The 27,279-nt window shown below is 44.2% G+C and overlaps 1 protein-coding gene across 10 annotated transcripts in view; it reads left to right on the top strand.

Moving 5' to 3' along the window:
- Positions 1 to 27,279, top strand: part of MYO1B (myosin IB) — a 429,756-nt gene that overhangs the window by 93,934 nt on the left and 308,543 nt on the right. For all 10 annotated transcript variants that reach the window (XM_030208964.1, XM_030208970.1, XM_030208968.1 and 7 more), the window contains exon 3: positions 12,599 to 12,714. In XM_030208964.1, the coding sequence (XP_030064824.1) occupies positions 12,599 to 12,714 (116 nt within the window). The remainder of the gene's footprint in view (positions 1 to 12,598; positions 12,715 to 27,279) is intronic.

The raw sequence follows: 27,279 nt of genomic DNA, 5'->3' as shown, positions 1-27,279 counted from the left end.
ACCAGTTACCATTTTCTAATTCATGTGGTAATTGCTCTGATCTCATGCTGTATATTCTGTTGCACTAAACAATGAGCTAAAGCAGCTCAATATCCATGGAGAAGAGGTGGAATGGCTTTTTGAAATGACGTACGACTCGTAATAGAGATGTCCTAGTTGATGCAACACTAGCGGTGCTTCTATTTTAGAACAAGATCTGCTGACAGTAGAGTCTGTTCTAAGATATAGGAGAAATGGACGCCTATGTGCTGATCACGTCCAGCCGAACAGGGCAAAAACAGGGACAGAGAAAGTAATGTGGCATCATGGGAACATCTTTGTTATAAGATGGTCATATAGATGTCCATGTGCCAGGACTTGAACGTTTGTCAGCCATTTTAGTACCATAAACATCCGTATTGCCTGAAGCTGTCACAAAGCCCAGTATCCCTTACCAGTGTAGCATATTGGGGGGACAGCAGCCACTGGAGAATTAAGGGAGCAATGTCCCTTAATCCCTCCAGTGGAACGCTGCTTAGTCAGAACACTTTTCTAACACTTAGTCATCTGGAGAAACAGGTGTAATTGACAATGGCCATCTTTTTGGACATATACTCCATACCCCTCCACTTAGCTCTGGATCAAGGCACAATCACCGACCCAAGCAGCCTGAATCCTCTGCTGACCTGGAGTGCCACCTGCGAGCAACTGCAAATATCCAGCTGCAGAGTGGAACAGTAGGAATATGACTTGCTGTGGCTGCACACTGTAAGGTTTTGCTGTGGGTACACTATCACCATGAGATCCACCGCAGGCTTTGTAGTAATTATGATGATTTTGATAGACAAGCATCTTTGATGACATCAAGATTCAGTGGTAGAGGCTATCCGAACAAATTTTTATACAAGGGTTATCATAGGGTCAAAATCATTACTCATGAGTAGGTCAGACAGGGCAAGTCTAGACATTGTTTGCACATTAAGATATTCACATTTAGCTGGTGATATAAAGAAAATTATTTATAAATACTGGAACATATTGGAAAGTCATGAATGTTTTAAAGATAAAAAAAAAACTTGTAGTAGCTTCCTCTAGGGAGCGCAGTCTGAAGGACCAGTTAGTACCATCTGTTCTCCCGAATATTGTGTCTGCAGCATAGAATATTTGGGAGGACAGATGGTACCAACCGGTCCTTCAGATTGCTTGAAGTGGCAGGTGTGTGTTTCCTCAGGTGCCTGGTCCAGAAGGCTAGCATGGAGGAATTTGATTATTGAGGGAGACTAGGCCCCAGTGCTAATACCTCTTTGGTTGGAGGGAACAAGAAAATCAATTTCTGGTCCCAATTCAAACTCTCCAGTTACTGGTGTCATTGAGGCAAAATATGGTAGAGCCATGGCCCCTGTGTGGAGCCCAGCAAAACCTGTGCTTTCTGTGTTGGTGCCCAGCCTTCATCCATCCATGTGCTAAGTCATTGGCGATGAGCTGGAGAGTGCCGAGCCACCAGCATTGAGGGGGATAGCACTGAGCCACTAACGCTGAGAAGGAAAGCACTGATCCACTGGCATGGAAAGGGGGCAAAGCTCCCCACGCGATGAATCCTCACTGCAGCCCTGAAGTGGAGGCAGAGCCAACAGTGGCAGGTGGAGCAGAAAAAAAAGAGTTCAGCTGCCCAGCGTCAGACGGCTCCAGAGGCCCAGCCCATGACTCATGCCACCCCTCACTCGGCATTGGTGGATGGCTCCCAGAGGGAGACCTAGTGTGGGTGGGCAGAACAGACCTCCGTATGGCACTGGCTGAGGAGGAAGGGGCCAGCCCTGACTGAAGAGGCCACATGGCCACTTTTGGGATTGTCAAACAGCGGGGGCCCACATAGACTGGAGGCCTCCAGATGCTGTGCCTGCCATTGGAGCAGCAGGTTCCTACTAACCATAGTAGTTCAGGCCATTGCTGAGATAGAGAAACAGGAGGTGCCTCACCTGCCTCACTGCCCTTGAGTAGCCCCATCCAAAGGTAGGCATGAGCTTCAAGGGTTCCCTCCTGCCCATGCCTCCACCAGAAATCTCAATGGGGGAGAAATCTCTGCAAGAGACCTGGCCCAAGCTCATTGCTCTGGCTGATATATTTGCTGCCGGAAGGAGCACAAGCACCAAGACTGATGGCACTGAGAGGGCGATGGAGTCCCATGGGTCCTGCTTCCACCTGTACTTCATCAGGAGGTCTGACTAGGGAGCAATCTCTGTCTGGGGGAATGATCTCTCTAAGGAGAGTCGTATCCTGCTCTTGGCAGCAAATAGTGCTGGTTCATCTTTCCATAAAAGCAAAAGAAAGGAGAGAGAGAATACTTAAGGTAAGGAGAAATTAGTGTGGACAGGAGAGCAGAAGAAATCCATCTGCATGGCTGAGCAGATAGAACAGACTGGAAAGGAAATGGACGGGGATGGTGTTTGGGGATGGCCTGCACATGCTCAGAAGATCTGCAAAAGGCTTTTTGAGCTATAGGAGAGCTAATCCATCCATAGTGCCACCGGACGGCATCATTCATGTGTGTGTGACTCATCCTTCTGGTCCAAGGAAAACATGCAGTATTTAACCTATAAGAACATAATAAACAGGAACCCAGCAGGAAGTTGCTGCTAGCTTTTAATGTATCTTACAGGTTATCAGTACAATAGAAAACAAAATGCAAACATGTACACAAGCTGTGGGGGCAGAACAGTAACTGATTGCCTCATGTTAATAAAAAGGTCTTTTATTAGAGGCTGATGTTCCTTGTTTGTTAAACTTTGATATTCATGTAAATGAGCTAGTTAGTCTCACTCACACAAAGAAGGAGTGACGCTGGCTGCACATACTGTAGCAGGACATGTTTATCCACTTCTACCCTAGCTGAGATAATATTTAATCATCTCTCTGACCTCATGTGCACCTTTCTTTAAATTAGTCACCTTACTTTCTAACTCCTCTTACTCATCTATGGGCCCTTTTACCAAGCTGCAGAAAAAGGGGGGGCCTGTGCTGGTTTCGGCATGTGTTTTTGATGCACATTGAGGCGTAAAAGGTAGATCTTTTTTTGAGAAAATGGCCCTGTGGCAAGTGAAGCATTTACCGCGTGACCATTTCAGGGTGGAGCCCTTACTGCCACCCATTGAGGTGGCAGTAAGGGCTCCCGTTCTAACCCGGTGGTAACTGGGCAGCGTGTGGCACTGCCTGATTACCGGCACAACAAAAAAAAAATATTTTTGTAGCGCTGGATATGATGGCGCACTGGGGGTGGGAACTACCGCTGGGCTGCTGTGGTAGCCCATTGGTACTTCCTTTTTAGTGAGCGGTAAGCCCATGTTGGGCTTACCACCGCTTTGTAAACAGGGCCCTATATGTTAACCCTCTCTCTGACCTCATGTGCAACTTTCTTTAAATAAGTCACCTTATTTTCTAACTCCTCTTACTCTCTTACTTATCTATATGTTCCATCTTTGCTTGTACCCTACACTGTCAATTAAAGTGTTCTATTACATATTGTGTTGACATTATAAGTAGTATACTATGCCATACTTTGTATTGTTATTTGAATATTTTTACTTCTGTAATAGTCTATTGCTCATGTTTGATTTATTCTTACTGTGCACTGCCTTGAGTGAATTCCTTCAAAAAGGCGGTAAACAAATCCTAATAAATAAATAGATAGCAAAAGTTTGACACCAAGTCAATAGGAAAAAAATATAAGGTGGTGGTCTCTCTCTTTGCAAAAATGGTCCTAATTTTGCATTGCAGCACCTCATTAATGTAAAATTTTAAATAAAGTTTCTTGTATAGCAGACCTTGCACAAAAGTTTACTACTGGGAATGGAAAATCTGTGAAAACTTTTACAAAAGAGGACTGAGCAGGCTAAAATGCAGCAAATCCCTGCCCCCCCCCAATATTCAAAAGCATTTAGGGGCCCTTTTACTAAAGGGTTGGTGCGTGACACTCCGGAACTACCGTCGGGCTACTGCAGAAGCCTGACGGTAGATCCCACCCTCAGCGCCTGCCATTTCCAGATCTAGAAAAATATTTTGAATTTTTGTAGCTCTGGGGTGTACCCGGCAGTAATTGGGTAGCGCCAGCGTAGCACAGGAGCCCTTATCACCTAAATAGTTGGCAGTTAGGGCTCCCCCTGGAATTGGCCATGTGGCAAGTGGTTCACTTACCGCATGGCCATTTCTTTTGGGAAAAAAAATAGCCTTTTACATGCTGCGGTAAAAGGAGGTCTCAGCGTGCACTAAAAGCATGTGCCGATGCCATCGCAGGTCCCCATTTACTGCAGTTTGGTAAAAGGCTGGTTAAATGCCCCATAACTGGCTATCAGTGAATTTTCAGCGGGACATGGCCATAACCTGCAGAAAATTTGTGGTTAGCCGGTTATATTGCGTGATATAACTGGTTATCTGCCGATTTCCAATCCATCGCTGGCTAAGTTTGGCAGCCATATTTGGCCACATGAATACCAGGCCTATCTTTGGCCGCTTCAGACTTAATTGGCCAGCGCTGAATATTGGCTTGGCTGGTTAAGTTCGAGCAGGCAAAAAATAAACCAGATATTCAATACTGGTCACCAGAAATGGCCCGGCATTGAATATCCAGGCTCAGGTCCGATCGCGGGAGTTAGCCAGGCTGACTCCGACAATCTGAATATTGGGCCCCTGAAATTTTGAGTGTTCCTGCACATTTTAGCAGATGACTTCCTGTTTGCAGAAGTTTTTTTTAGAATAAAGCTGAGAGTAGGGGTCTTTCCCTTGGATTGTGGGATATAAGTTCACATTAAATAAATAAATAAATAGATACTCAGTAAATGCAGCAGGAAATTATGAAATAGAGCATTAATATTGGAGATGAAAACTGATCTGAAGCTGGCAGGACAACATGGACATCTTTCCACTCTGTAAGCATGCTTTGGTCTTTTAAAAGATTATTTGCTGTGATAGGATCCATCATGGAATGAAAACTGAATTCACCCTGCGGTTTGTAATTGAGTCAGGAGCCTATATTGCAGGCAGCAATCCCCACCCAACCTGTCTCTGTAGAAAAATGGGTTATTTTTATGATTTTTATAATAAAGACTTCTATATTTTGACATCCTCTTTGGATTCGCCTCACTCCTTTCTTTTGTTGCTCACGTTTGTGTGAGGGTTTTACCTCCTTTTTTGTTACTCTGTAGAAAAATTCACATTTAAGCTAGTCTTAACTAAATTCTGTAAGTGGCATCCTGCTGTTCCTCCAAACCAACAAGTAATCGTGTTCAGAGCAGTGCCAAATATTTATCACTCATAATGTGTTTGAGTTACTTCATGCTGTGGGTGATGTCACAGCTAATATAAATCAATTGGATTTCGTGCTTGTGAGCTACCAAAATTTGTGATATTATTCTGCATGTGTCAGGGGCCACACAAGGAGCAGCTTGAGAGCTTTCAAATCGAATGTGCAAGTGAAATTTCTGTAGTGGTGCTTGCCGTTCTTTCTTATTTTAGGTGGTGTGTGGCAGAGGAGCAGCAAGTCAGTTTCAACTACATATTGGAAATCTGTTCTTTTTTTTTTGTTTTGTTTTGTTCTTACCAATGTTAGATTAAATATATTTTAATCTGTACCAATAGAGACTGTAATGCAAACTACTTTCTAGCTAACATAGAAGGACAGAAGAACATCTGAAATGTCTTTTTCCCTATTAGATGGGACATTGTAGCTTAACAAGTGCTAAATAAAGTTATGGGTTTCATAGAATGCAATACCAGACCTAGAGCTGGAGAAGGGAAAAGAGAAAAATGGATTAGCTGACTTTCAAAAGAAAAAAAAACGTATCAAGAGTTCCCTTTGCATATTCCTGGTTAAAAAATAGACAACATTTGCATTAGTTGTGGCTCATTGTTCTGATGCTTGGAAACTCTGCGTATTCCTTGACCACACCCCCATATACAAAGAGCAATAAACAAGAGCTCTGGCATGCAGGGTTAAATGTTGAAGAGAGGAGCTGACCTAGTGGTTACAGCACTGGTCTTGACATCCAGAGGTGGTCAGTTTAAATCCCACTGCTGCTGCTGCTTGTGATCTTGGGCAAGTCACTTAACCCTCCATTGCCTCAGGTACAAACTTAGATTATGAGCCCTCCAGGGACAGGGAAATACCCAGTGTACCTGAGTGTAACTCACCTTGAGCTGCTACTACTGAAAAGGTGAGAGCAAAGTCCAAATAAAAAGTAAAACATCCCATCAGATTTACCAATATTTTTTGAAGCTGTTTTTATTATTCACTAAACATGCAACATTAGGTTGATAACCCCAGGGCCATAAATTAAATTAAATTTTGAAAAGTTCATGCAAGCTAAGGACAAAAATATATGAAAATGAATAGAGGGATGTCACTACCCTCCCATCTCTGATGGACAATGTCAAATATCCTCCAGTGAGAAACAAGAGGTGCTGTGCTCTCAGAATGTGGGATTTATGCTCATTCAAATATGTCTTACTTGAGCAATAAGACTGTTTGAATGAGCTGTGTTCACTTTTTTTTTCACATGTACACATCAGGCAATTTTTGATAAGAGCTGACTTGAGCATCTTGAATCAGAGCGAGCAGTGGGTCGTGCAAGCTGACCCATGACCCATTTGACCCATGTCACCAGTGATCCATGCTTCATCAATGACATGACCCATTATTCATGACTCATCCACACACAGTATATTGAATGTAATCATTGACAATTCATCAGCTGCACTACAGTTTTAGAATTTTAATAAGAACACCATTCCTACGTATTCTGACATCTTACTAACAATGGGATCACAATTCCCATATGTTCCCCCTTGAAATAACCATTTTGAATATACAGACCCATGCTTGTCTCAAATGCTGCTTTACATGCTCAAATTCCTTGTAAAATTACTCCACATAGTGGCAAAATTTGGTTTTGTGAAGACAGCAGATATAAGCCCATTTAAGCTACAGGTATTGGGAAGAGAACAGTGGAACTCAGAAAAAAATATAGGGATTGATGCAGCTCCTGGCATTAAATATTCAGATATGTTTACTGACCCGGAAGTTAACCGATTACTGGCTGATATGTAGACTGATGTCCAGTTAACTCGAAGCATGACATTCGGACAGCTGTTTTGCTGTCCTAACTTTGTGTAGTTACTTAGCTAGTTAGCAGACCTAAAATTGCAGCTAACCAGCTAAGTTGCTACTGTTCCCTAACTCTGCCCCCAGACCACCCCTAACCTAGCCAGTTAAGTGTCACTGAATATCGGTTGCCAGCTCACTCAGTAAGGTTTAACCGGGCAGGAGCCTCTCCTGCCCAGTTAAACCCTCTTCAATATTAACCCCTTATTTTCTAATCTTTGATAGGCAATTGGAGAAAACATCTATGAGGAGATGAATTAAAAGAAGCGAGAGGCAAAAGATCTGATTCTTGCTCACATAGAAGTGGTAGAAGAACTCGGAGATAAGAGCACAATTTGAACTAGTAAAGATGGAGGATGAGAAGACCAAGGGTAGATTACCATGTAGCAAAGACTGAGAAGATAAGAGGCCTTTTTAATGAAGTTCACTGGTCTTGCCTTAGTGCATTTTAATGTGGAATTTTCCTGCATGGTAAACCCAGATTTTATAGTTTATTTAGGAGGACGTTTACTTAGGCGCGTTGGTGTTTTTAGCGAGCGTTAAAAATAGGTGCGCGCTAAACGCTAAAGACACCCATAGGAATGTATGGGTATCTTTAGCGTTTAGCACACGCCTATTTTTAACGTGCGCTAAAAATGCCAGTGCGCCTTAGTAAAAGACCCCCTTAGGAACTTGATATACTGGTACAACAGAGTTGGTCAAAGCAGTATACAGAGTACAATTAATATAAAAGTGAAAGGAAAAGGAATGCCAGTATAATAGGATAGGGTCATTCACTCCAGTATATGAGAGGAGACAGGGGTAAGGAAATCAGAGTGCCCAGATTTGTGGTTACAGGTCCGGCCCTTCAGATGAGAGAAGGAGCTGACAGTCTGAAAGTTGATTGAAAAAAATGGGTTTTCAGAAGTTGCTTGAATTTGGGGAGTCTCTGATTGGGGGTGGAAGATCCAGAATTTTGGGGCAGCGAAAAAAAATATTTTTTGTGCAGGTCATGTGCTAATGTAGTCATTAGCATGCATATTACCTGCCGAGGTTAAGATGGAGCACTTGCCTCCTATTTAGGAGGCACTAGGTGTTCCTGTGTTAATAATCCGGTTAGTATGCACCAATCATAATGCATTAGCTGGATAGTGCAACAATGCCCACTCTCCGCCCATGATATGCTGCCCTCCAAAAATATTGTTTAAAAAATAGTTAAGACGCGCTTGGTGAACGAGAACAGGAAAATAACCAGAGCATACTGTAATGTGTTTTCCGGTAAGCCTTTTTCACGCACTAACAGTATATTGGGGCTTAACACACCCTTTAGCACCCAGAGCAGCGTGAGCAAGGGTGGACCTGAAGCCTTGATTAATCATAGCCAGGCAGCGGGTTAAAAGTAAAATAAAAGCAGTTTATTAATGTACTTTGAGAGCTGTGGCCTGTTCCTGTGCTCTGAGTTCTCCCAGTGGCCTGCTCTGGCAGGGCCATGTTATCTTATCTCTCAAAAAGGCAGCACAGACAGATTGTCCCTGGCCTGGAATCTTAGATTTAAAGTTCTGTCCTTCAGTATTCAACACAGTCCGCCCTAGTCTAGCCCTAAGTTCCAAAGTTACAATGACAGCAGAGTTCCAAGATAAATTTGGCCTACCTTAGTGGAGCTTCTGCTTCTTATAAGCTTTCAGTTAAAGGCTTACTCTTGAAATCTACCCTTCTCTTCCCAGGGCTTCCCTTCAGGAACTGCAGCCCAGCTGTCACAATCTTGTAGGAGTCCTTACCAGGGTAGGGTTACCAGACAAAAAAGAGGATAGAAAAAATAAAAATGGTTGCTATCCATAGGCGGTCGGTGGCTCAGCTGTTTGGGGAGGCTAAAATGGTTGAGCCAGACCTGAGTCCTTAATTGCCTAAAAACATACAGAAAGGTCAGCAGAATAGTGGCAGTAATACCTTTTATTAAATTTAGATATTAAGACACATCAAATGCCAGAGACTAAAGTGGCAAAGAAAATTAAACAGTGCAAGTTTCAGTAGATATATATATTAGGTCTCTTAGGCAACTGAATTAAAGCGGATTTTTAAAAAACTGTCAGTGTCTGATGCCTACATTTTTATAGAGGCCTGCAGTCCATCTACCACTCTCTTTCTCTTTCGCTGCCTCATCCCACTTTCCCACAACCAGTCTGCCTCTCTCTCTCTCTCTCTCTCACATATCTTCCCCTTCCCCTCCCACCTTCAGAGAGTTTGTTGATTTTGCTGCCTCATGAGATTGGGAGCTGCAAGGTCAACAGGTTCTTCATGAACCTCAAGTTGCTCAAAACTGTCTGAGAGCTCCATGGCTGGGAGGGAGGGGGCGGGGGGAGGAAACTGGTAGACATGGAGGTAGTGGAGGCAGTGGCGTAGGAAGGGGGAGGCGGTGGGGCGGTCCGCCCCGGGTGCACGCCGCTGGGGGGGTGTCGGCTTCGCTGGTTCCCTGCTCCCTCTGCCCCGGAACAGGTTACTTCCTGTTCCGGGGCATAGAGAGCAAGGAACCAGCGGAGCCGACGCAGCTCCCAGTGACGTGCACTCGGGGCGGATCGCCCCTCGCCGCTTCCCTATGCAAGTACGAATGCGCTTCGGGGGGATGCACTTCGGAGGGGGGAGGGTGCTTGCCGAGGGGGGGTGCACCTTGCTGCACCGGGGGGGGGGGGGGGACCCGCCCCGGGTGTCAGCCGCCCTCGCTACGGCACTGAGTTGGAGGGAAGGAATATATTGGACCAGAGTGTACAGATGCCGACACTCTCTGATGTTATGACAAACTAAAATTAAAGTTTTGATGTCACTTCAGTAAGGCCAACACAATTTCTCCACTGCAAAACACTGTACAAAAACTTATAGTATGGTAAGGTTCTGAGTGTGTTTTTGCACAACAGCACTAACTCACAGGATTCAAAAAGCAACAACCTTCTGCATGAAAAGGCAACACTGTAAATATTACACCAATATACAATCTAGTGAAAAAAAAAAATTAAACAAACAGGACCGCAACAAGATTTCTACACAGACTCTACATACTAGCAGAATACTATACCTTGGTCACACACACAAAACACACTCAGACCCTTAACAAATATGAAACAAGGGATCATATATCAGTAATAGAGATATGAAGACAAAAAACTGAACTGTCTCCCTGTCCCCTTCCTCCCATCCATGGGGCCAGTATCTCTCCTCTTCTTTTCCTTCCTGCTCCCCCCTCCCCCACAGTCCAGTGTCTTTCCCCTTCTCTTCCTCTCCTCCACGCTGTCTCACTCTCTCTTTCTCTCCCCTCCACCTGCCCCCTCCAGTGTCTTTCCCCCTCTCTTGCTCTCCTCCAGTCAATCTCAGTCTTAGTCTCTCTCTCCCCCCACTTCCCCTCTCTTCTTCTCTCTTCCCTTCCTCCAGTCCAGTCACTCTGTGTGTCTCTCTCTCTCACTTCCCTTTCCCTCCATCTGCCCTTCAGTGTTTCTTCCTCTCCTCCAATCTGGTCAGTTTCATTCTCTCCTTCCTTCCTTCCTTCCTTCCTTCCCTCCATTCTGCAGATACGTCTCCTTGCCCCCTCCCTGTTCCATTGTCTCCCCTCCCGGGTCTAGTGTCTTCCTCTCTTCCAGTCCAGTGGTCTCTCTTGCCTCTTTCTGGCCCAGTATCTCCCTCTCCGTCCTGGGCCCAGTACTGTTTCCTGTCTGCCTCAACTCCCCTGGTTCAGCAGAGCAGCACCTACTGCATCTCACTCTCTGGGTCCAGCACCTCTTTCCTCCTCCATTACTTCTGGTCCAGCGTCTCTTTCATTCCTGCCTTCCCTGTTGCATGATCTATTCTATCCCCTCTCTCGTTTCTCTCCCCCCCACCACACACACATTGCAGCTTCTATCCCGCTCCCTAGTTTCCCCCCCCCATTGCAGCATCTCTCTCCCTCATTTCTCCCCCCCCCATTGAAGAGTCTAATCCTCTACCTTGTTCACCCCCCCTATTGCTGCATCTGTTCCTCTCCCCCCTCCCTGCAGTCCCTCTAACTTGATTAGATCACTGCAGGTAGTGACACTGTACTAACTAAAACAGCTTGCTTTGGTGCTTTGGCTTTCCTTATGACGTGTCCCACTCTTGCGGAAGCAGAATGTTGCATCAGAAGTGGCAGGATGCGTCACAAGGAAGGCCAAAGCCCCAAAGTAGATTGTTTTAGTTAGTACAATACTGCTACCACAGGGAGGGAGGGAGAGGGATAGATGCTGCATGGGGGGGGGGGGGGGGATGGAATGAGAGAGAGAGACACTGGACCAGAAGGAATGGAGGAGAAAAGAAGTGCTGGACCCAAGGGGCGAGAGATGCCAGCACCTGGAGGGGCCTGATATGAAGAGCCTGGTACTTCGGGGACTTGTGGCTGGGGAGGCTTAGCTTTCCCAATCCTCTATTACTGGGCACCTATATTGCTACCTTTGCTAAAGGAATATTTAATCATAGCCTTTATTTAATGAATACACATCAAACAGTGACTGACAGCAGTAGACAATCTACTTTACAAAAGCTTCCAAAAGAGCAAATATCTCGCAACAACTTTGGCTGGCTTCAGAGATGTCTTTGTCTGACCTAAGCTTAAAGTTGTGCTTCACAAACAAAATTCCTTTCACAGATTCAACCAGCAGGGAGATAGAGAGCAGATCAGCAATGCCTTTCTCTTCTCTTTGGTTTCTCTCGTTATGTGGGTAGGTGTACGTTGGTCGTAAAAGAAAAAGAGGTATATTTTCCTAAAAATTTAAAAATCCTGGAGGACATATCTGAAGACTTCCAAAAAGAGGACATGTTCTCTTAAAAGAGGACATATGGTAACCCTATACCCGGGGCCTTCCTGTTCTGAAGGGCATTGAACCTCCTCCCTGCCTGAGCCCCGCCCCTCTGACTAAAGCTGCACCTAACCTAAAATGGCTCACTCTCAGCATCAGTGAGGGAGTGATCTTATGGCCTCCTTACAGGCCCCTAAGGGGTAAGGGCAGAGAAACAACCATTCAAGGAAACCTGTATGGAGCATAAAGAGCAAACACAGGAGAATCAAGAATGATAACAAGAATAATAGAGTTACTTGTTTATAGAAGAGAATTAGTATGGAGACTGTGCATATTATGAAGTATTTAGGTTCCCTAATTCATTAACTGGAAAGGAAGGCAGGTGAACCATGAGTTGTCATGAATTGCTGTGCAGCATGCATTACTGCTGTTTGCTACGTGGGTATTGGGAATTGAACATTAGCCTGACTATTCTGAAAAACTAGTGAACAGTGCAACACCAGGGTATGGAAGACCTGAACCTACTGTAAGTCTCCTGTGTAGAAGTACACATCTGTGCCACTAAGCCACTAAGCCACCAAGCCAGCTATTTTCAGTTGATTTACAATAATGCTAAACTGGAGTGAAACCTAGAATTTGCTCAGTGTTGAGTGCTGAAATGTTGTATGTATACTTACTGGCTATTTTTCTTTTGTAGACGTATATTGGAAGTGTGGTCATATCCATAAACCCATACAGATCACTGCAAATTTATACTCCGGAGAAAGTGGAAGAATACAGAAACAGAAATTTCTATGAGCTGAGCCCTCACATGTAAGTATGCACTTGACAGATTTGGGTTTTGATACTGCAACAAAGAAGCAGAAGATGGATTTAGCCGTTTCCCTTTTGAAATCCCAAGGAACAAAAATGATACTGTTATGTGAAGTGTTTCTTTTTTCAAGAGGGACGCCAAGTTGTTTCTTTTTGACAGATGCTGTATTTCACAGTTCGTGTAGATCCCTTAATGCTTTAATTTTGTACTTGGGAATTGTTTTTGGCAATGCTATGTGCTACTAGTGTAACATCTGTAGTGGCTGTTTCTATCAAACAAAAGATGGAGACTAAAAGTCAGAGTGTCCTAGGAGAATAATGTATTGTTAATCACCGCTGTAGGTATGTAAGTAGACAAGTGAAAATGATTGGGGGGGGGGGGGGGGGGGGGAGCCTGTGTTGTTCTGCCTCATCCATGGTTCCTCTTTTGTATGAAAGGTGTGAGCATAGCAAGAATTAAGTGGAAGCTTTTGTTGTGTGGTGTTAATTTATTTTTGAATATATATGACTATTTTGCAAGTTTGCATGTAGAATTGTGGAATGGAAAGTTTTAATGTGCTTTTTTGTCTCCGATATACAGGAAATAGGCACAAATAAAATGAAATCTGGTGTGAAACAGGGTATAAGATGTGGGACTGAGTATTCAGCACTCAGCAATGATAAACGCATTTGTAATCACCGAGGGGCCCTTTTACTAAAGGGTTGGCACACGGCAACAGGCTCGCCACACGCCAGTCCGGAAGCACTTCCATTTCTTTTCCACTGCGGTAAAAGGGGGCCTCAGCTCATATCAAAAACACACACTGACGCTAGTGCAGACCCCCTTTTGCCGCAGCTTAGTAAAAGGACCCCTGAATATAATATTACAGAACTATTATGGCCCTGTTTATAAGCCGTATAGGCGCGCTAGCTTTTTATCGTGTGCTAAAAAGTTAGCGTGCCTACAGCGCGGCTTAGTAAACAGGGCCGAAAATGTGTTGTTCTCTTTTTTTTTTTTTGTTTCTTCCTAACAACGTACAGTATCGTTCCATGGTCAATGTAGAAAAGATGATTCTAACAGAAAAATTGTTCCTGCTTTATTAAATTATTACTGTAAAGTTACTTGGTGGCCCTTTTACTAAGCTGTGGTAAGCACTAACACGTGCTTACCGCAGGTTAAAAAACAATTCTGTGGGGTTTGCTCAGGTGTTCAGCAGTAGTTTTTGCATGTGCGCACGTTACCCACACACTAAAAAATATGTATTTTATTTTTTAGCGCTGGGGGTGGAGAGTAGGTGTGTTCTGTTCTAATTGGTTAGCAAAGCTACATTTGCTAACCAATTAGCACTAGGTCAGTGTGTGAGCCCATACCACCTAGAAAATAGGGGGCCCTTTTACTAAGGTGCATAGGCGCCTACGTGCGTCCAACGCACGCCTGATTATAACTACTGCCCGTCTACCACGTGCCCCGGGCAGTAATTCCATTTTTGACGTGTGTCCATAACATGCAGTAGAAAATATTTTCTATATCTACCACGTGCGTGAGACCTTACTGCTAAGTCAATGGGTGGCGGTAAGGTCTCAGCCCGAAAATAGATGTGTGCTGGTTTGAATTTTGCCACATGACCATTTTCGGCCACAAAAAAAAAATTGCCTTTTTTTCCAGGTGCGCTGAAAATTTGACCTGCATGTATTCAAAACATGTGCCTACACCAGCGCAGGTCACTTTTTGGTGCGCCTTACTAAAAGGGCCTCTAGGTGTTCTTAAGGGCTCATGTGCTAATGGCCATTAGCTAATGGGAAAATTAGCGTGTGGCCGTTATTGGCAAAACAGAAAAATAAGTGGCCTTAACACATGGTGAAGACCTGTGCTTGGGATAGCACAAGCCACTTTATAGCGCTGCTTAATAAAAAGACGCCTAGGTTAATTAAGGTTAGCTACAATGGAAATGGCCAGTGAAGAAAATATCTTAATTGGCCTGTTTTGCATAACTTTAGAGAGGTGGGCAGTATTTTGTGCAATACTAACAATGTAGGCAAATTGCATAACTTTTCTGATCATGGTGCTCTATTTCAAAGCTGTGATTCCAAAGGCTGCAATGTGAAATTCTAATACCAGGAATGATTTTAGGCATGGCACACAGGGATTCTGCTGCAGGAAGACTTCAGTTTGTGCAAGTTGAGTGAGTTTTTTTCCCCCCCCAACATCAGCTGTTCTTTTTTTGGTTATAATGTCAAGAGTGGGGTGCTTAATTTTCATACTCGATAGAACAGTACAGGCAGGCACTGTTGAAGCATGAAATGAGTTGCCATTTTGGTCATGGCCTCAATGATGCCTGTCTAAAAAAAAAAGGGGGAATTAGTTTCTGGTCCATCGCATGTGTCTGTAAATTTTTAAATAGATTCTTTATTTATTAAAGATACTGCTGGAATCATACTGAAATATACTGGGCTTAATTTGTGCCGGAATGGGGTGGAATGGTGTTCCGGCACTTTCTGGAGCTGGAAGTGATATCACCACCCTGTTATCCTTGCCCACCCCACAGTCCAGTTTTCCTCCCTTCTGTCCCCTCCCCAGCCAGTAACCTGGCATATTGCCTTGCATCTTAACACCCTGGGTGTACCTTTTAAAAAGTGATTTTCATTGCTGGAGGTAGCTGGCACTGAACAGTGGTTCAGATGCACTGTTCGTGCCAAACTCAGAGCCTTTTCTTTGACGCAATTCCTGTTTCCAAAGAGGTGAGAATTATCAGAGAGAAGGCGCTATGGTGGGCACGAACAGTTTGTCTGAATCACTGTTCACTGCTGGCTGCCTTCAGCAGCAAAGACCACTTTTAAAAGGTACACAGAGAAGGGCTGAGAGGCACGAGGAGATGTTGGATTGCTGGCTGGGGGGGGGGGGGGGGAGGGGAAAGAAAAAAATGCTGGCCCTTGGAGGAGGGGAGAGGAGAAGAAATGCTAGACCATGGGGGAGGGAAAATGCTGGTCCATGGAGGAGAAGGAGGGGAGGAAGAAAAAAAATTCTGGTCCATGGCGGGGAGGGGAAAGAAAAAATGCTGGGAGGAGAAGCAGTGGGAGGGTGGAGGAAAAAACATGCTGGTCCATGGAGGGGGAGAAAAAAATGCTGGTCCATGGGGGGTGAGAAGAAAAAATGTTCGTGGAGGGGGGATAGGAAGAGAGAAATGAGGGTCCACGGAGGAGGCAGAAGGAAAAAAGTGGTGATCCATTGGGGGGAGGGGAGAAAAAATGCTGGTGGTCCATAGAGGGTGGGAGGGAAGAAAAATGCTAGTCTGTGGAAGGGGGGAGAAAAAAATATTGGTCCATAGGGTGGGGGAAAAAGAGAAATTCTAGTCTATGGAGGGGGGAGAAGGAAAATGCTAGATCATTTGGGGGAGGGAGAAGGAGAGGGAATGAGAAATGCTGGACCGGTGGGGGAGAGAGAGGGAAAGAGAAATGCTGGACCAGTGGGGGGGGGGGGGGGGGGTAAGGAGAAATGCTGGGCCATGTGGGGGAGAGAAGGAGAAATGCTTGACAGGGAGTAGAGGGGAAAATGGGAGATGGGAAGAGGAAGAGTCAGTGAGATTCTAGATACGAAGTGAGAAAGATTCAGGAGTTGCTGAATATGGTGGGAAAGAGAAGAATGGGAGGGGGAGATTCTGACTGGGGGAGGAGAAAGGGATGGAGAGGATGATGCTGATTATGCTGGTGAAAGGGGAGAAGCTGCACTTTTGGGAAGGGAGGGAAAGGGAAATACTAGACTATAAATGTGTGAGGGGGGGGAGAGGTGGAAGGTATTTGGCCACAAGAGTGGGGAGTGGAGAGAGAGGGAAGATGTTAGGCTATAAGGGTGGGAGGGGGTGGAGAGAGGGAGATGAGATGCTAGACAGTGGAGAGAAGGGTAACGAGAGAAGAGATGCTGAGCTACAAAAGTGGGGGAAGGGGAAATGCCGATCAAGATGGAACTCTGTGGGAGAAGCTATAGGGGTTTGCCAAGGAGATTAGGATGGGAGAGCTAGGACTGAGAAATGGAGATGGAAAGTTGATAAGCAGGTGAAAAGTAAAATGTAGGAGGAGGAGAGCTGGAGGGTGAGAAAAAGGGTAAAAATTTGAGTGGACAAAAAGAAAGGGAGGGAAGATCAATTATGTTAGAGACAGATGAGGGAATAGAATACAGACAGGAAAATGGAAGAGAGAAATTCACTGGGACCAACATTCACTGGGACCAACATTAAATGCCCAGACAACAAAGGTAGAAAAAAATGTTTTTATTCTGAATTTTTGTACTGGAATATGTTAGTTTTGGTTTTGGGAAATGTGCATTACAGATGTCTTTGTATTGTGTTAAAAATGAGAGTAAATGAAATTGTATTTCTTTCTCTAGTGTTGTGATACATGCCAAGTTTGACTTCTTGGGGATACTGGTTCAATTTTCAGATTTTTATTTCTGATTTGTATTCTGTATTTGGTGAGGGTCTATCTGTGCAGAAGTGGCAGCATTTTAAAATGGTTGGGGGGGGGGGGGTGCCAGACATAATATAAATATTCCCTTCTTGGACCCCATGAAAGAGCTTCCTCAATATTAGGGGTGCTCAACGCCCACTGGATCCACAGAGCTGTGACCAAGGTGCGGTATTCTGTTTGCGTAGAGATCTGTAGCAGTCCCGCTTGTTCTGTTTGACCAGTAATAAGTGTATTGGTGTTAACCTGTAATGCTGGCTATTCATAGGTAGGGTTCTTGCTGTTTGAATCAAAGTAATTAGTGCTACTGTTGTATGACAGGTTTGCTACATGTATGTTGAGTTGGGATTTTTTTTTTAAGTTTTATATTTAACAGTGTTCTTGGTAGTAGAGAGATTTATATTGTGATTGCTCAGATGACACGAGAAACAGAATATTTTTTGTTTGTGACTTTCAAGGAGAAATATGCTCTACCTGTTACTGTGAGGAGGATTTTTGTTGATGTTTCATTTTTCATGTGTGTGTGTATATATATCTATATATATATCTATATATATAATTTTATTATTTAAATAAGATTGGCCAGTATGGATTTTTTGTTTTCAATATTATTTGTTAAACAAAAATGATCATGAAGGGGGAAGTTATCAATGTGGGCTACTGTAAAGACAGATTATTTTGCCACAAGTCGTGTTGTTTTAGCACAGGTCCCATTTTATGCAGTGAGACCCTGAGGCATGTTTAAATAGCATGACTTGTGGTAATATATAACCCGTCTTAATGGTAGCTCATATTGATAACGCCCCTCCTTAATCAGTTAATATTAAATTACACAATACCTTTTGGCCCTGGATTATATATTTACTTTAAATATCTACATGTTTGCAGAGAAAAAGTGGTTCAGTTTATAAATAACATCAACTTTTATAATACTGTGCAGTATTCCTCCATCCCCACCCAGTTACTCCTTCATTCCATCAGGCTGCCAAACATTTCTGGGAAAACACTGTTTTATCAAATGCATAAATGTTGAGAAAAACAGTGATTAGTCTTAGATTATGTTCAGAATGTTGCAAATTTGTATTACTAGTTTATAGTTTATTAAAATTTGCCATACTGCTAAGACTAACTTGCAGATCGCAGCGGTGTACAAAAATAAAAAAAAAATACATAGAAAAGGAAAAGAACTACAATATAGTGATAGGAAAGGAATTCACACACACACACACACACCATGCTCAAAGAGTAGAGGCAGGGTAGAGTTGAAAAGGGGGAACAGTACTTAGGCAAGGGAGGAGGGAGAGGGACTGGAGAATAATGGATAATAGCATATAGGACAGTGGCAGGCAGCTCAGTGGCTACTCGCCAGTAGGACCTTGAGCCCTGCTTTAAAGTTTTAAAATTAAAGTTCTGTGCTGAGGTAAAGGGGGAGGGAATTCTAAAATGAAGGGGCAGCGATAAAGAATGCACAATATTTTGTTGATTCTAGTTGGGCGAATCTAGGACTAGGCAGGACTAGTCGATGGTCATTTAACGATCAAAGGAGGTAGACTGGAGAGTACAGGATGGTAAGAGTGAATAAGTAATGTGGGAGCCCAAACCTGTGGGCCTTGAATGTAAGTATTAGCAATTTGAAGACTATGCGCTGTTGGATGGGGAGCCAGTGGTATTTCTTAAGTAATGGAGTGACAAGGTCATGTCATTGAGCATGGCATAATAACCGGATGGCCATATTCTGTAAGGTTTGCAGATGTTTGATGTTAGCCTGCGTGTAGCCGAGGTAAACTATATTACAATAGTCTAACCAGGTCGTGAGCAGTGAGAGAATTAAAGAATGCAAGATATTGGGACTAAAGTAGCAGCAGATAGCTCTAAGTTGACGGAGGATAAAGAATCCAGTTTTGCAAACATTGGAGATTTGGGGGGACAAATAAAATATGTGAGTTGAGGATAACCCCTACGTAGCGGAGTGAGTCCACCGGTTGGAAAGATGAACCAAAATAAAATTGAAAAGTGTAGTTGGCCCCACCCTTAGTTCCTCTTCCTTTTTGTCTACAAATTAAGCCCTGGAAAAATACAGTTTTGTAATTGCTAATAGAATATGAGGTGAGAGTAGAATGATATGCACAGTATAAAACATAGGGGCCCTTTTACAAAGTGGCAGTAAGCACTAATGCATGCTTACCACACGCTAAAAAGGCACTACTGTGACATAGTAACATAGTAGATGACGGCAGAAAAAGACTTGCACGGTCCATCTGCCACAGATCTATATAACTTTGATGACAAATCTAATTATTCTTATGGGCAGTTAATGCTTTCGACGAATATTCTAAGGAAAGGCATAGAGTTGTGCTATATGAAATAGATCCAGTTTAGTCCAATGGTTTTGGGAGCAAACCTTGTATAGCTTTATATGTATATCTTTCTCTTTTAAGTATTATTTTCATGGATCCAACCTGAAAGGCCACAATCTAATTAATAATCAGTGGTTCAAAAATAGCATGCGGAGCGGAGGAGTAGCCTAATGGGTAGTGCAGTGAGCTGAGAACCTTAAGAACTGGGTTCAGTTCTTACTGCAGCTCCTTGTGATCCCAGATTATCCATTTAACCCTCCATGGCCTTGGGTACAAAACATAGGGCCCTGTTTACAAAGGCATGCTAGCGTTTTTAGTGCAAGCTAAAAATTAGCATGTGTTAACCATATAGATGTCCATAATATTCCTATGGGCGTCTACATGGTTAGCGTACGCTAAAAACGCTAGAGCACCTTTGTAAACAGGGCCCTTAGATTGTGAGCCCACTAGGGACAGAGGAAGAACATAAGAATAGCCATACTGGGCCAGACCAATGGTCCATCTAGCCCAGTATCCTGCTTCCAGCAGTGGCCAATCCAGGTCACAAGTACCTGGCAGAAACCCAAATAGTAGCAACATTCCATGCTACCAATCCCAGATAAGTGCCTGCATATAATAAATGTAAACTGCTCTGATAAGGTGGTATATCAAATCTATGACCCTGTAACCATTTCGTTATATGGTAGATTTTCTTCACCTTTCAGACAATAACATGGCCTACAGCCTGAACAACTGATCTTATAAAGCATGCCAGGAGTGGCTCATACCAACAAGTGAGATGAGTGAGGTTTTTCTTGCAGTGCATTTGGGATTTGTTTAATTATTTACTTACATGTGTATCCCATATTTTCTCGAAGTGTTCAAGGTTCAATGTGACTTACAATCAAGTTGTGAATGATACATTTATAGAATAACAATTGAATGAATTGTATTTCTTCATTTGCTGCAGTTTTAAAGAGACTGAGGTCCAAGGAAGGGCTGCTGGGTAGACCAGCTACCCCCCCCCCCAACAAAAAAGACAACAGAACACCAGATGAGAAACACACACACAACTTCAGCCTCAGCAGAGCCTCCAACCAAGAGCTAGGAACTCAAGTAGCCCATGTAGCCAGTCCCAACCTGTGCTGCCTTGCAAAATACACTGACTGGAGTGCACATGGATGATCACATGGTGAGCGAGGACTCTAGGGGCACCAAAAGACCAGTGGTTGTGCCTTCGAGGTTCATGGGGATTAGGGTGACCTGGGATTATGAGAAAGGGTGTCAGTGGTGTGTGTGTGTGTGTGTGGGAGGGGGCTTCCAGTCCCTTATTCAGGCTCCTCATGGTAATGCAGCATGAGCCATGGTGGTGGACAGCAGCTCCTAGCTTTGCACACTCGTGCAATAGGCGAGTAGGGCTCATGTGGGTGAGGCAAGTCGAATTAAAATCCGGGGAGCAGTGACATACCCAGAACTAGCTACTATACCACCAGGCACGATAAAGTATGCTACAGGAGGGGAGGGGAGGACACCCTGAGGCCCGCCTGCAAGCCAGCCAGCTTGCCTGCCTGCAAACCCAGACAAACAGGCAGGATGGCAAAACCTGCCCAGATGCCCCGCAGTGTCCTCAAGAAGAGGACACGTTCAGGTAAACCTGGACATATGGTAACCCTGTCTGAGGAGCTCACTGCCCTTTTCTTGCTGCTGACCTCCCTGTGGTGGCTCCTTTATCTAACTAGACTGGACCAACAAGAAGGATAGCTCTAAAAACATATTAAGGGCCACACAGAAGTTTAGTGTCTGCCCTCAGTAAGCTTCTGACTGCTGAGTGCTTCTGCGGCCTGGCTATGTAAAGTAACAATTGCAGACAGGGAGTTGGCTTTAAAGAGAGATATGGCACCACAGAGAGGTAGGGGGTGGAGTCAGTGGTTCAAAATCCATGAGAGGAGTGATGTATGAGTGTGAGAACTGGGCCAAATGCGTCTGTCACATGCCTAATGTGTGTGAATTGGTATATTTGGAAAATTATAGCCCAACACCCATTAAATTAGGCAAACTCTGGAAAAAAAATGCACATTTTGAGAATTTGTTCTAAAATGTTCCAGTGGCCTACATAGGAATCTAATATAATAAAACGCACCGTGAACGTTCTGAAGACAATGTTCTGAAGTCACTCAAACACTCCCTGTAGGGTTTGTGGATTTATGGTGTGAAGCCAGCCAGCCGTCTCTGCCCCGCCCTTGCGTCAAACGTCATGACGTCGAGGGCGGAAAAAAACCCAAACAATTCCGGCAGCGCAGCGTCAGGGAAGGAGGCGGCGCTCCCGACGTCTCTAGCCTTCCCTTCGCTGTGTTCCGCCTTCTTCTGATGTCATCCTTGACGTCGGGAGCGCCGCCTCCTTCCCTGACGCTGCGCTGCCAGAATCGCCACGGAGGTAAATTTAAAAAGAAGAAAAAAAAAAAGGGATGTTGGGGGGGAGAGAAGAGGGTGGGCAGTAAAGTTGAACAATGGGAGCAGGAGGGCAGGGGAGAAACGACAGCATGGATGAGAAGGGGGGGCATGGATGCGAAGGGGGGGGGGGGAGAAGAGGGCGGGCCAGGCTGGGACATGGGAGAGAGAGGAGCATGGATGCGAGGGGGGGTCATGGAAGGGAGAGAGGGGACTTGCTGGAAAAGGATGAATGGAAGGGGCAGGGGACAGAGGAGCATGGATGGGCATGGATTGGGAGGGCAGGGCTCAGGGAGAGAGGGGAATTGCTGGAAAGAGATGAATGGAGGGGGCAGGGGACAGAGGAGCATGGATGGGCATGGATTGGGAGGGCAGGGCTCAGGGAGAGAGGGGAATTGCTGGATAGGGATGAATGGAGGGGACAGATGGGCATGGATGGATATGGATTGCAGGGCAGGGCTCAGGGAGAGAGGGGAATTGCTGGATAGGGATGAATGGAGGGGGCAGGTGACAGAGGAGCATGGATGGGCATGGATTGGGAGGGCAGGGCTCAGGGAGAGAGGGGAATTGCTGGATAGGGATGAATGGAGGGGGCAGGTGACAGAGGAGCATGGATGGGCATGGATTGGGAGGGCAGGGCTCAGGGAGAGAGGGGAATTGCTGGAAAAGGATGAATGGAGGGGGCAGGGGACAGATGGGCATGGATTGGGAGGGCAGGGTTCACACTCTCTCTCTCATATACAATGTCTTTCTGACTCTCACTCTCACACTGTATCACATTCACTCTCTATTTGCCACACAGTCACTCACACACTCGCTTGGTCTCATACACTCACTCTCACAGAGAATCTGTGTCTCACACACTCTCTCTCTCGCACACACACACACACACACTCTCTCTCACACTGTGTCTCACATACACACTTGCACACACTCTCATTCTCACACACACACTCTCTCACAAACACACACACACCCAGACCCTCTCTCTCACACACACACACTCACACTTTCACTCTGACTCTCAAACAGTCACTCTCACATACACTCTCCCAAACATACACACTCCGAGGAAAACCTTGCTAGCGCCCGTTTCATTTGTGTCAGAAACGGGCCTTTTTTACTAGTTTGTCATATAAAATATATTGTCTATATTCTGGCTGTATGTTTGTGTGTTTCCTTAGTCCTGCATTCAAGGTTACTGCATTTTTGGTGATGTATATATGTAGAGATGTCTACATAATGTGATTATGTGAATTTGAGGGAGGTGCAGCCCATTACAAAGGGTGGAGAAGAATTATGAAAAGGGGACTCTGAACACTGTTCCCTCTGAACTGAGCAGGAGTCCTCCACCTACAGTCCTGCCTGTTTCACTATCACATTTCCAGTAGTGAGGGATAGGCAACCTCTGGCAGGACTCCAAGGAACCTGCCTGTCCCATGCAATTGAAAGCACAATATTGAAGCACTACCTCCTACTGGTAGCAATGTAGTTGTAGGACTCCCACTCAACGTAGAGGAAATAGTGACTTCTGAGGGTTCTTGACCAGAGGGAGCAGTGAGAGGCAGGTGATCTGAGCAGAGGAAGAGAACTTTCTCCCTTCCATTTGGAGATCAACTATTTTTCCTGTTACCATCTGGATTGAGTTGGATGGAGACTCATTTGAGTAACATCCATCAGGATGAGCATCCCTATCATTCAGGGATAGAAATCTGATCCTGGGACATTCTTCTCCAGCAGGATATTGAGGTGATTTTTGTACTTAAGGACGTATAAGAGGGTTTTCTTGGGGTCAAAGTTCTAGTGGAACAGTGCAAGGCCCAAGGTTCTTTTTTTGTGAGTCTTCAAACCAGTGGCGTAGCTACGTGGGGCCTGAGGGGGCTGGGGCCCCCGCAGATTCACCCCCAGACCCCTCTCCCGGCGAACCCGCCCCCGCCACCGCCTACCTTTACTTTTGCTGGCGGAGGATCCCACTCCCCGCCAGCCGACGTCTTCTCAGTCCTTCCTGCTCTTCAATTTGTTTGCTGACGTCCTGCACCTACAGACTCAGAGAACAGTTCTGTTCTCTGAGTCTGACGTCCTGCACGTACAACGTGCAGGATGTCAGCAAACAAATTGAAGAGCAGGAAGTGACTGAGAAGAAGATGTCGGCTGGCGGGGAGTGGGATCCCCCGCCAGCAAAAGTAAAGGTAGGCGGCGGCGGGGGCAGGTTCGCGGCGGGAGGGGGGGTGGCAATGCCGGCGGGGGGGGGGGGCGCCGGGGGAGGGCTAAAATGTGCCCCCTCCCCCCGGGCTCTGGACCCCTCCCCCATGGAAGGCTGGCTACGCCCCTGCTTCAAATAGTTTCACATTTTGAAGTCAAATAGATTTTGACATTGATGTATTTTTTTCTACATCATACTAACTTGTGGCTTTCACAGAATTTGATACTTTTCTGTAACATTCTCATGTTATTCTACTGCGCAGATGACTCATTTGTGGTTTTTATCAGGAAAATTCTGGTTGTGGAATAAACTTCTGTTGTGTGGACTGTTATTAGAATGGAGAGTGAGCGATTTCTCAGACTTGATCATCCAAATATTGTTGGTCTCTTTCTCAAGATCCAATTTGCGAGACAATTTAGTCAGTAAATTTTGCTGCAGTCTCTGAAGATGAACTCCTTAATATTTATAGGGATTAAACACTGCAAAGAAAAGGATTATACATATTTTTGTTGGATTATTTGTAGTAAATAATTTAGCAGATTTTAGTACACACAGCTTCAGCTTTAGAAATGTTAATTTCTTTCTTCATCTCTCTCTCATTCACCCCTGAATAATTCACTGCTGAGTCACTTTAAAGTTGAAGTAACAAAACATCTATTTACTCACAGTTTGTAGTTAGATTATAATCAGACAGGCTTATATATACATATTACTATACATTTGTATTATCAGCTCCTTCCATGTGCTTAGATGGTAATGGATGCTCACACCACCATAGATCCTCTCAGGTTAGGAGAGATCATGAGCTCCATGTGCTCCATGTGCTGCATGTGCTGCATCTATCCCCCACAGGAAGTTGCATAGCTGTGTGACCTCTCTAAGTAATTCACATCAGAGGTCACAGAGTAATCACAGAGAAATAATAGGTGACAGGCAATGCATGTAAAATACAATTACATTCCAACAAACCCCTTCTCATGCATAACTGTCATGCAATTATTTATTCATACAAAGTCCAAGCTTTATACGCAGATTCACAAAATGTTCTCTGGGTAACGGTTTGGTCATGATGTCAGCTGTCATCTCACTGGTGTGACAATAGTGTAGACTGATGACCCCTTCTTTCGCCAACTCTCGCACGTTGTGGTATTTCGTTGCGATGTGCTTGGTGCGTGACTGAACCTTGTCATTCTGTGACAGTCGGATGCAGCTCTGATTATCTTCCATTATCTGGATTGGTCTCTGTTCAGCTATTCCGAAATCCAGCAAAAGTTTTTCAATCCACATCAGTTCTCTGCACGCTTCCGATACGGCCACGTATTCAGCTTCTGTAGAAGACAAACTCACAATACTTTGTTTATGACTGGCCCATGAAATTTGTACATTTCCATACATAAACACATATCCACTTGTGGATTTATAATCGGAATGATCCCCTGCCCAATCTGAATCACAGTAACATATTAGTTTTGGATTACTATTGGCTGAAATCTTTAATTTACAATCAATGGTACCCTTTAAATACCTTACCATCCTTTTTACTGCAGTCCAATCTGATTTGGTAGGTGAGCTGACCCTTCTGCTCAAAATTCCTACTGCATTTGCTATATCAGCCCTGTATGTGGTAGCTAGATATAAAAGCTTACCTATGGCTGATCTATATTGGATGTTATCTGGTAAAGGTTCTCTTACTGTTTCATCCTTCAGAAAATCAGTGATCATGGGAGTGCTTACAACTTGGGCATCTTGCATACCTAAACTTTCAATAAGCTCATTTATTTTCTGCTTCTGGCTTAGAAGATAAGAACCATCATTTTGTTTCTCAATTTCTATACCAAGATAGTATGACACATTACCCAGTTCTTTTATCTCAACATTGAGGTTTAAACACTTTACAATGTCCTTGTACTCTTGCTCACTTTTGCTTGCAATGAGCAGATCATCAACAAAAGCTAAAATGTATGCATATTGTCCATTTGTGCACCTAGTGTACAAGCATTTATCTGCTTCACCTTGCTTAAATCCTAAATTTGTCAATATTTCATGCAATTTATCATTCCAACATTTTGCACTTTGCTTTAATCCATAAAGACCTTTGTTTAATTTACACACTAGCTGTCTTTGTTTTGTATTTATGAAACCTGTTGGCTGTTCCATGTACAAGTCTTCAGTTATATCTCCGTGAAGAAACGCTGTTTTCACATCAATGTGGTTGACTTGCATGCCTTTTGAGACTGCAATGCTCAGAAGTGTTCTGATTGTCGTGTGTTTCACTACAGGTGCAAACACTTCATCAAAATCTTCTCCATATTTTTGAAGATATCCCTTTGCCACTAATCTGGCTTTATACCTTTCCACTTTTCCTTGTGCATTCCTTTTTAACTTGAATACCCATTTGCATCCTATAGCTTTCTTGCCAGGAGGTAATTTTGTAAGAATCCAAGTATTATTTTTATCCAATGCATCAATTTCTTCTTGTGCAGCTTTATGCCATTCAGCAGCTTCTTCTGCTGGCATTTTCTCAATCTCATCCCATGTTAAGGGCTCTTGAGCTTCTGCTGACTTTGTTAAGTAAGACAGTCTTGGGGGTGGAACACCTTTGTTTTCCCTGGATGAGCGTCTGACAACAGGTTGGTCTGACCTTTCCGCATCCTCTAAATCTGAGAGTCCTTCTCCAATTGATTCCCCTTCTCCAACTGTACTGTCTTCTTCAATGATCCTTTCTGTGTCTGTTTCCTCTGCCTGTTCCTCGTTAGAAACAGATGAGTTGCTTTCAGACATCTGCCTTGGTATGGCATTTATATACACTGGCATGTCTATTATGGTTCTAGTTTCATATTCTGGATGATAAGGCTCATCTGGGATAATCCAGCCTTTATCAACCCTTTTGTTTTCATCAAAATATGTAACATGTCTTATGCCAACAATGCCAGTTTTCAGATTCAAAATTCTATATCCTTTGTGTCCTGGAGCATAGCCAACTAAAATGCCCCTTTCTGTTGTGGAATCCAGCTTATGCCTTCTTTGCTTTGGTATATGAGCATATGCTGTACTTCCAAATGTTCTTATGTGTGACAGGTTTGGCTTCCTACCATGCCATGTCTCATGTGGTGTGCGCTCAGCGCCTTTAGTTGGCATTCT

The sequence above is a fragment of the Microcaecilia unicolor genome, chromosome 7, assembly GCF_901765095.1.
Source record: "Microcaecilia unicolor chromosome 7, aMicUni1.1, whole genome shotgun sequence".
Classification (NCBI taxonomy): Eukaryota; Metazoa; Chordata; class Amphibia; order Gymnophiona; family Siphonopidae; genus Microcaecilia; species Microcaecilia unicolor.
Note: the sequence above shows the minus strand (reverse complement) of the source record. Positions and strands in the feature narration are given on the sequence as shown.